Raw genomic sequence first — 11,104 nt, 5'->3', positions numbered from 1 at the left:
GTCTCTATCAGATAGAAGCAGCAAAGGAGGGGGAATAGGATACTTCAAAGCGGTAGCGCCGCACAGAGTCCGTACTCAGGCTCCATGCGGCGCTGCGACTTTGAAACACCATGGCGGTGTTTCAAAGCCGTGCAGCACAGAGCTGACCCTGGGCTTCATGAGGCGCTGCCCTTTGAAACACAGCAATGGCATTTCAAAGGGACAGCACCGCACAGCTGAGCCCAGGCTCTGTGTGGCGCTGCCCCTTTAAAAAGCCACTCGGCATGGAGCCCAGGGTGGAGCTCCATGTCTCCCGCTGACCCAGGGCTCCAAGAGGATGTTTCTGCTTTGAAATGCACAAGAGCCCCCGCGGGGGACTTTTGGACATTCCAAAGCTGGCACACCATGTGCAGCCCGGAGTCAGCGGGACTCCCCGCTGGCCCCAGGCTGCACGTGGAGTTCTGGGGCTCTTGTACATTTCAAAGGAGGAATGCAGAAGTGCCTATTGACTAGTCGATAGAAATTCCATCGACTACTCGATTAGTAAATTTCTCGATATTTAACATCCTTAAACCAGATTAGGTAAAATAATAATATGGGAGATAATAATAATTACATTGTCTATTAAAGTGTGCCAAGAAGCCAGTAGCACAAAGAGGAGGGAAGAAAGTCTTGAATGTTGCAGCCTCGACAAAGGCCCAATATTTAAACTAAAAAAATGTAGTAAGGGAAACAACAATGGTAGCTGAAAAGGTGAATGCAGATTACAAGTGGAAGTGTAAACAGAGAAAGTCACAAATGAGTTGGGTAGGGTAGTTAAGTGTAGATCTCTGAATTACATGTCTAAATCTTTAAATAAAATGTACAAGATAGAGCTATTTTATAAAGTATGACTACATAACTCACCTAAGAAAAATTCAATACAAAATGAAGCCTTCCTCCTGGTCCCATACCAAGACAATGAGCAGGTAAGCAGGCCTATCTTATGACCTTCCTCTGTTGAGACTCATTCTCCCATATCTCTGACTTCACCCACTATTTATTGTGATCTTCTTCAGTATTATGACTTTTTTTGATTATAAGCTACTTGAAGCAGAGACCTCTCATTATTACTTATTTGTAAAGTGCCATGCACACCAATTGTGCTGCATTAAAAACAAGTTAGAATGAGTAGCAGCTAAGGGTAAGATTTAACCTAGTATTTTCCAAACAAGTCAAAATATATCCCATATTTCAACTCAGACTATATCTTGTATACACATACCAATATGAAATAGAAATTGATTAGCTGATTGATTTTTCAAACTTAACTGGTGTAATTCTGTCTCTTTTAACCCACTTCAGCAACATAGGTTTTTTGCAATACTAACTTCTTTCAGCTCCTCAAATACATCTCAGATCCTTGCAGCAACTGTTATCTCATCTGATACTGTGCCACCCTGGTGCCGCTCTTGCCTGTGACTTCAGTTTCCTTGGCCCATGTGCTGGTTCCTAATTGGAATTTCTTTCCTTCTCAAGCCTCTCCACTATGAAAGGAGGCTACAATAAGGTCAACCACGTAGTGATCTGTCAAGATCGCAGCTCTCTCCACACAAGCCAGCTGAGCTAGTTACATGCAGAACATGAGCTTCTCTTACAGCCTGATGAAGGGCTGTGGTTTGGTGAAACTTCTGCACTCCTGGAGCCAGCATCACTAGCTGGGGCACAACTGCTCCAGGAGTTCCAGTGGAAGCTATTCGCTTTGGCTACCCACAATATGGAGCAGTGTTTTAAAAGAACATCTGAGTCCATTACTTCCACAAGGATAGTAATAATATGAAAACTACAGTGATCACTTTTATAAAATAAACCTATGCAGATGGCCTCCCCTGCTCAGGTCAGCATAAATATAACTATTTGCTCATGGAATATTTAGTTGTGCTACAGTATCATGTCTCCCTTGCACCATCTACTGACTGTACTGCTTCAACTCCTGCAATTGGTCATTAACTTTGGGGCCTACTTGCATTTTTCACAGATAAAATGACATTTCTTTCATGCTGTTACACTTCTTCAAATCCAACGTGTCTCTTCCGCTTGTATTAATCACAGCAAATCCGACAGGCACAGCAAGCACAAGGTAATCTGGGTGTATACAGGAGCAACGGAGCGCTGTGTTTGCGCGGTGTCGGCTCCCGGCTCAGTGGTGCATCACATGGCCCAGGCAGCCGTGTCAGGGCTCCCGTGGGGCTACCCTCGGGAATGTGAGCGCTATGGGGCCGGGTTCTTTCCCGGCCCGGCCCGCGTGGCTGGCTGGGGGCCGGGATAGGGGTCCTACAACGGCAGGGCGGGGAATGGGGGCAGCCCTTGCCCGCCGAGGAGCTCCCAGGGAAGCGAGGCTGGGTCGGCTGGAGCCTCCCTGTAGGGCGCCCCCAAGACACGAGCTTCTGCGTAGTCTCGGTAGGTGCGGGCGGGCGGGCGGTAGCTGCTGCCGCGTTCACCCCAACGAGGCCTGGCAAAGCAGAACCCTCCCCTCCCCTCCCCTCCCCATTCTGACCCGCCGTCTCTCCGTAGCGCGCCCGGCCGCATGAAAATCCGCAGAGGTCGAGGGGGCGGGGCTAACTCTCATTGACAGCCCGGATCGGCCAATCCGAAGCAAGGAACGAGCGAGCCGGTAGCGGTTCGTTACTGTAGCAACCGCATTGAGCGGGCAGGCTGAGCTGTGGGGCTGGGCGCGGCGGCCTGTGAGTGAGGAGGGGCCGGGCGAGCAGGGAGCGGCCTGGCCCCCGCTCACCATGGGCCCCATTAGGGTCTATTACACCAGCGTCAGCGGATCCAGGGAGGTGAGCGGGGCAAGGCCCTTGTAGCGCCGCGGGGCAGCTGGTGCCCCTGCCCCCACCCGCCCCGTGTTCTCCGGCAGCACCCAGGGGCCCGGCGCTGCCGCCACGGGGTGGCCCAATCCCCGCTCCCCACACGCACCCCCGCTCCCTACAACCCCGCACCAGAGGCGCCCCCACAGGGCTGTGCACGCAGTCCCTGCAGACCCCCCCCCAGTGCCCAGGAGCGCACCCCCCACCAGCACTCAGCGACCCAGCAATGCCCCCATGGGGCTGGATCCCCTCCATCAGCATCTCGGGGGCCCAGCGCCCCCCCCCCCATCTTGCCCCCGAGCATCACGTGGGACACCAGCGCCCAGAAGGACTCAAGTTCTACCCACGTGGGGCTACAGCTCCACCAGCAAGAAACGCTCCAGTTCCATAAGTGGGAGGCTGCACCCTCACCCACCAGTAGCAAGAGACCTTCTGCTGTCTACCCACCCTGGAGAGCCCCCCTCCAAACCTCATAGTGTCTGCCAGCATCAGGCATGGCTTTAGCACCTGCAGGGGGCAGCACCACCTTTACCTCCCAACCCCACTTAAACATGTTGAGCAATGAAATAAGTTCCTGCCACCTACTTAGGCTGCATCCCCACCCACCAACTGCAAATAATGTGTCTGTGTGAAGGGGGGGGGGAGAGCAACTCTCAACCTTCTCACAACTATGTAGAGATGGGATCTCAGACCCTCATAAGTTTTTTTAAATGATTCTTGAAACAGATAAATAGTCAATTAAAAATAAAATACTTGTAAACCTCTCTCAGGCTGAGAGCATGCATGCCATGTTCCAGTCTGAACAAAAGGTGAAAAGAGGAAAATCTGAGTGATATAGACTGTGCATGAGCTTTCCTAACTTGTTTGTGATTGGCAATTTAGGTGGAATATTTCAGTGAGAGGGAGTTTAAAAAAATGTGTCTTTTTATCTAGGTGAAGCAGAGACAAGCAGAAGTTACTCGAATTTTAGACATTAACAAAATGAAGTATGAGTTAATAGATGTATCCATCAGTGAACATCTGCTTCATGAAATGAGGGTGAAGGCTGGTAATCCTAATGCAGTACCTCCTCAGATATTCAATGGGGATGACTACTGTGGAGTAAGAAAAAAAATCTAGATTTTGCTTTTAAATAATAAGTATACAGACAATAAGTAATAGCATGTTTGCAGAGAATTCTGGATGCCTTAAATGAATTTTGGATGCTAAGCCCTGTCAGCTATCAGACAAGTAAAATAGCAGGTGTTTTTTTTTAAGACAGACTTTTATGCCAAGGCATTTTAGTGACTGAACACTACAGCCACCAGTCTGCACAGTGAAGGGCAGCACAGATTATTTACTCAGAGCTCCCTGTTCACAATTGAGTTATGCAGAAGCTACTAGCCATGCCATTTTTCAGCAAAGCAAGTTTGTTAAGGCATATTACATCCCTCCAAATGTTAATTGGGCTTCATCCTGGCCAGGTATATCACATAATGAAATTGCTTGTGCTTGCTTTGGATCTGGTTTACAATGGAATTAAGCACCAGTGTTTAAGCTGCCCTCACCCTAACCACTAGTGTAGATGATTTCTGCACATACATCTTAACCTAGTTTCAAACCAGAGTAAATTTTCCCCAATGCAAATCTCACTACACATTTGTACCAGTGAATCTGTATCAGTGACTAAATTCTAGACTAGGCAAGGCCTTAGTAGCTGTCTACATGCTTTTTCCTCTTTGTGAAATCATAGACAAGCGTTAACCATAGAACCTACACAGCTGTAACAGGACAAACATGGCCTGAACTATTTTGTGATACTACTGTATGAAAGATTCTATATACTTTTAACATGGACATGGCAATTCAATTTCTTTCAAGTTATCTTGTAATTTGTTGGGAATATGGAGAGAACTAGAATTTCTTAACCATGAATTTGTCATTTGCAAGTTGTGCATGCAATAAATATGGATTGTTGTTTTTTTGAACTTTTCATATAATCAGTTATGAATTGGAATGTGTTAAAATGTTTGTGCAAGACAAAAAAGTCTTTCCAGAGGGTAGTTGGTGATAGGAATGTTAAATTTCAAGTAATTCACTAATTAAATAGCGATGCAACTTGCACTGACTATTTGATTAGTCAATAGGGTGTCTCCGCCTTCTAAGTGTAGCAACAGCCCTCAGGCATCACTAGTTGGTATTGAGACAACGTACATATAAGGTTTTACAAAAAAGAACTGTACTATAACGCTATTAACACAAGCATTTACATTTCTTTGAGGACTTTAATATGTTATATGAAGCAACTGAAAATGAAGAAGTTTGGAAGTTTCTGAAGATGGCATCAATAGACAAGCCTGCAAGAGAGGAAATTACTGTCTAATGGATGGATTCTGATCTTAAGTTCAAAACTAGTTCAGGAAGCAAATATACTAAATATATTTTCCCTAGTTGTTCTGTTAATTATTTATGTACTTTTGTATTTTAGTATTACAATATAGCAGATGCAGGTCTTCTATAGTAGACTTCCATGTTTCTCCGAGATCTTTTATTAAACAAAGTAATTCATATACATCTTCTTTTGACCTTTGGCATGAGGAGATCTTTTTATAGTTATCGAGAAAGATTATATTGTTATATTCATTGAAAAGATTTATTTTTGTGGGACTTTTAATAAAAGGCAAGTTGTATAGTAATTAATTGTTTTTGGTTTAACTGATTCTTTTCCATGGGTGGTACTACCTTGTATCTTTCTTCCACCAAGGGACAACAGTGCATCCTACTGCTATAACCCATAGAATTACTTTAATTCATAAATATTTTAGAGTGCATCTATATAAAAATCTGAGGATGACACCATGCTGGGAGAGATAGTAAGCATTTAGGACAAGAGAGAGAACTAATTCAAAATATTTAGTAACAATTGATTAAGTAAGCAATTGATACTGCTGAAATGGATCTGGGGGTTACAGGTGGCCCCCGACTTGTGACGCGATTGGTTCCTGGGGAAACGTTGCAAGTCAGGGGCATTGTAACTCGAACCCTCATAGACGCCATGTGCCATTGTAAATGTGGGCTGAGGACTTAAGTTGGGAGTTTTCGGCCCCTTCTGCACTTAAAAATTATTATAAGTGCAGGGGGTCGGAACTCAGGCACCTCCTGTACAGTGAATCACAAATTGAGCCAATGTAATGGGGTTTCAAAAAAGGCTAATAGGAATATTAACAAAAGTGTTGCATGTCACAGAGGACATAATTTTATTGTATAATTAGCATGGGTCAGGCCACAGAAGGGGTACTATGTCCACCTCTGGGCACCATACTTTAGGAAAGATGTGAACAAAGAGCAATTAAAATAATAAAAGGTTTAGAAATCCTGTCCTATAAGGAAAGTTTGAAAACTGGACATGTTAAGTCTTGAGAAAAGAAGAGTGTGTGTGTTGGGGGGAGGAGGGGGGAGGATCTGATGTGTTATAAAGAGGATAGTGATCAGTTCTCCATGTTCCCTTAAGATAAGACAAATACTGGGCTTCATCTGCAGCCAGGAAGACTTAGGTGAGATATTGGGCAAAACATTTTTTTAAATGTAAGAGTAGCTAAAGCTCTGGAATAGCCTCACTGCCATTGAAGTTATTAAAAACAGATTGGAGAAACACCTGTCAGGGATGAGCTAGGCTTACTTGGTCCTCAGAGGCAAGGCCTGGTCTTAACCTCTGAAAGTTCCTTCCAGCCTATTTCTAGGATAATCTTGTTCCCAGGCTGATATTCTGGCGGTTTCATTAATTGACCTGTGACCCTAAATTGAGATAATAAATGAGATAAAATAAGCTCGAATTGATGATCTGCAAGCTTGTGATAAAAAGATAAACTTTGTAAAATGTTACTTTTATTGTCCAGGATATATAATATTGCTCTTTTTCATTTATCAGTTTCCTCACACTGTTCATAGTTCAAGCAACTTTAATGGTTAGACTAGCTACTCTACAGGTCTTGTCTTCACTAAAAAACCTAAGTTACCTTTTGTAACTGATCTTCAAGATGCATTGTTCATGCTCATTCCAACATGGATACACGCATGCCACATGCACTGTCACTGAAAGATTTTCTTTAGAGGTACCTGCAGTGTTGGCTGTGGAGCCTCAATGGTACAGTCTATAATCCCCTACTGACCCAGCTCCTACTCAGTCCCTTCTTGCTGGAACATTCTGACAGGAAAGGAAGGAGGGTTTGGAACGGACACAAGAAACACAGCTTGAAGAACAACAGTTATGCAAGGTGACTGTTTTTTCTTTGAGTGATTGCACATAAGGAACTCATAGAATCAATCAGAACATTAGAACTGGAAGGGATCACGAGAAGTCATTGAGTCCAGTCCCCTACCCTCATGGCAGGACCCAGCATCATCTAAACCATCCCTGATAGATGTCTATCTAATCTGCTCTTAAATATCTCCAGAGATGGAGATTCCACAACCTCCCTAGGCAACTTATTCCAGTGTTTAACCACCCTGACACTTGGGAAGTTTTTCCTAATGTCCAACCTAAACCTACCTTGCTGCAGTTTAAGCGCATTGCTTCTTGTCTTATCCTCAGAGGCTAAGGAGAACAATTTTTCTCCCTCTTCCTTGTGTCATCCTTTTAGATACCTGAAAACTGCTATCACTTCCCCTCTCAGTCTTCTCCTTTCCAAACTAAACAAGCCCAATTCTTTCAGTCCTCCCTCATAGGTCATGTTTTCTAGACCTTTAATCATTTTGGTTGCTCTTCTCTGGACCTTCTCCAATTTTTCCACATCTTCCTTGAAATGTGATGCCCAGAACTGGACACAATACTCCAACTGAGGCCTGCACAGTAGAGCGGAAGAATGACTTCTCGTTTCTTGCTCACAACACACCTGTTAAAGCATCCCAGAATTGTGTTTGCTTTTTTTTTGTTTGTTTGTTTTGCAATAGCATCACACTTGTTGACTTATATTTAGCTTGTGGCCCACTATGACCCTTAGATCCCTTTCTGCAGTACTCCTTCCTAGACAGTTGCTTCCCATTCTGTATGTGTGAGACTGATTATTCCTTCCTAAGTGGAGTAATTTGCATATGTCCTTATTAAACTTCATCCTATTTACCTCAGTCCATTTCTCCAGTTTCTCCAGATCATTTTGAATTATGACCCTATCCTCCAAAGCAGTTGCAACCCCTCCCAGCTTTGTGTCATCTGCAAACTTAATAAGCGTACTCTCTATGCCAACATCTAAATCGTTGATGAAGATATTGAACAGAACAGGTCCCAAAACAGACCCCTGCGGAACCCCACTTATTTTGCCTTTCCAGCAGGATTGTGAACTCTCTGACAACAGTTATCCAGCCAGTTATGCACCCAACTTATAGTATCCCCATCTAAGTTGTACTTGCCTAGTTATTGATAATAATAGCATACAAGACCATATCAAATGCCTTACTAAAGTCTAGATATACCATGTCCACTGCTTCTCCCTTATCCACAAGACTTGTTATCCTATCAAAGAAAGTTTTCAGATAGGTAACAGCCAGCATGGATTTGTAAAGAACAAATGCATGTCAAACCTATCACCTTATTGTCTTCCTGGTGTTTGCAGACGAATCCCTTAATTACTTGCTCCCTTATCTTTCCTGGCACAGAAGTTAAACGGACTGGTCTGTAGTTTCCTGGGTTGTTCTTATTTCCCTTTTTATAGATGGGCACAGTATTTGCCCTTTTCCAGTCTTCTGCAGTCTTTCCCGTTTTCCATGATATTTCAAAGATGATAGCTAAAGGCTCAGATAACTCCTCTATCAGTTCCTTGAGTATTCTAGGATGCATTTCATCAGGACTTGGTGACTTGCAGACATCTAACTTTTATAAGTGATGTTTAACTTGTTCTTTTTTGTTTTATCTGCTAAACCTACTACCTTCCCACTAGTATTCACTGTGTTAGGCATTCCTTCATCAGACTTCTTGGTGAAGACCAAAACAAAGAAGTCATTAAGCATCTCTGCCATTTCCAAGTTTTCTATTACTGTTTCTCCCTCCTCACTGAGCAGTGGGCCTACCCTGTCTTTCGTCTTCCTCTTGCTTCTCATATATTTATAGAATGTCTTCTTGTTTCCCTTTATGTCTGTAGCTAGTTTGAGCTCGTTTTGTGCCTTTGCCTTTCTAATCTTGCCCCTGCATACCTGTATTGTTTGCTTATATTTATCCTTTGTAATTTGTCCTAGTTTCCACTTTTTATGTTTAGATCATGCAAGACTTCCTGGTTAAGCCAAGGAGATCTTTTGCCATACTTTCTATGTTTCCTACGCAGTGGAATAGCTTGCTTTTGGCCCCTTAATAATGTCCCTTTGAAAAATGCCAACTCTCTTCAGTTGTTTTTCCCCTTAGTCTTGCTTTCCATGGAACCTTACCTACCAGCTCTCTGAGCTTACCAAAATCTGCCTTCCTGAAATCCGTTCTCTCGTTCTCCCTTCTACCATTCCTTAGAATCACGAACTCTCAGATAATTTCTGTGATCATGAAATCATAAAGTAAGCTCTTAGTGAAGACAAGGCAATCTGTAATGTTCACCCATTAGCAGGTTGACTTAACACCTACAGGAAAACTACTCTTTAACGTGATCAGTTAACTTGATTGGAAACTACAAACTATTTTCTCTTTACTAAGATTTTACACTGAGTTAGCTAACTAGATTTAGAACTCTCAGAATCATAGGGCTGGAAGAGAACTCAGGAGGTCATCAAGTCCAGTCCCCTGTCCAAAGCAGGACCAACCCTAACTAAATCATTCCAGCCAGGACTTTGTCAAGCCGGGACTTAAAAACCTCTAGGGATGGAGATTCTACCACCTCCCTAGATAACCCATTCCAGAGCTCTGCCACCCTCCTGAGGTATGTCTACACAAAAGCGTTATTTCAGAATAACATCAATTGTTCCAAAATAACTGTAAGCGTCTACACAGCTAGCCCGTTATTTCAAAATAATTTCAAAGTAACAGGCAGCTTATTTTGGCATTTGCACACCTCATTCCACGAGGAAGAATGCCTCTTCCAAAATAGCTATTTCGGAATAGCAGTAGTGTGGAAATTCCAATGCTGCTGTTTTCAAATAGCTTCTCCCACAGGTCATTCAGAGTAATTACTCCCCAGTACTTCCTGGACCTCAAAATCAAGGTATCACATCCACATTAGGGGAGCCTGCCTCAGACTAATTTCCAGGCTTCCCTATAGTGTGGACACACTATTTCAAAATAAGCTATTTCAGAGTATTTTTTCCGAAATAGCTTATTCCAAAATAATTGTACAGTGTAGCCGTAGCCCGAGTGAAATAGTTTTTCCTAATAGCCAAACTACATCTCTGCCACTGCAACTTGAGACTAATGTTCCTTGTTCTGCCTTCTGTCACTACTTAGAACAGCCTCCATCCTCTTTGGAGCCTCCCTTCAGGTAGTTAAAGACTACTATCAAATCCCCCTGCACTCTGTAGACTATATAAGCCCAAATCCCTCAGCCTTTCCTTGTAGAAAATGTGCTTCAACCCCTTAAATTATTTTGGTTGCTCGCCACTGGACTCTTTCCAATGTGTCCACATCCTTTCTGTAGTGGGGGGGGGGGAGAGGGGGCAGTGGATTCAACACTCTAGATGTGGCCTCACCAGTGCCAAATAAAGTGGAATAATCACTTCCCTAAATCTGCTGGCAATGCTCCTCCTAATGCAACCCAATATTCCATTCACCTTCAAGGGCACACTGTTGACTTATATCCAGCTTTTCATCCAATGTAATCCCCAGGTTCTTTTCTGCCCAATGGCTGCTTAGCCCTCCAGTTCCCAGCCTGTAACAGTGGTTGGGATTCTTCCATCCCAAGTGCAGTACTCTGCACTTGTCCTTGTTGAACCTCATCAGATTTATTTTGGCCCAGTTCTCTAATTTGTCTGCCCTCCAATGTATCTACCCCTCGCTTAGTGTCATCTGCAAACTTGCTGATGGTGCAATCCTTCCCATCATCCTGGTCATTAATAAAGATGTTGAACAAAACCGGCCCTAGAACCAATCCTTGGGGCATCCCTCTTGAAACCAACCGCCAACCAGACATCGGGCCATTGATTGTTACCCATTGAGCCGTACAATCTAGCCAGCTTTCTAGCCACATTATAGTGCATTTATCCAAGGCATACTTCCTTAACTTGCTAGCAAAAATTATGTGGGAGACTGTATCAAAAACTTTGCTAAAGTCAAGGTATATCACAACCACTGACTTCCTCATATCCACAGAGCCAGTTACCTCTTCATAGAA

General features: G+C 43.7%; 1 protein-coding gene across 1 annotated transcript; it reads left to right on the top strand.

The window, feature by feature from the left end:
• Positions 1 to 2,646: 2,646 nt before the first annotated feature.
• On the top strand, positions 2,647 to 5,507 carry LOC112546985 (SH3 domain-binding glutamic acid-rich-like protein 3). Its single transcript, XM_075940775.2, has 3 exons — positions 2,647 to 2,801; positions 3,762 to 3,929; positions 5,089 to 5,507. The coding sequence occupies exons 1-3, from the start codon at positions 2,754 to 2,756 to the stop codon at positions 5,188 to 5,190; spliced, it is 318 nt and encodes a 105-aa protein (XP_075796890.1). The 5' UTR covers positions 2,647 to 2,753; the 3' UTR covers positions 5,191 to 5,507.
• Positions 5,508 to 11,104: the final 5,597 nt, after the last annotated feature.

The sequence above is a fragment of the Pelodiscus sinensis genome, chromosome 13 (genome assembly GCF_052426305.1).
Source record: "Pelodiscus sinensis isolate ZL-2025 chromosome 13, ASM5242630v1, whole genome shotgun sequence".
Taxonomy (NCBI): Eukaryota; Metazoa; Chordata; order Testudines; family Trionychidae; genus Pelodiscus; species Pelodiscus sinensis.
This window is presented reverse-complemented; position numbering and strand designations above follow the sequence as displayed.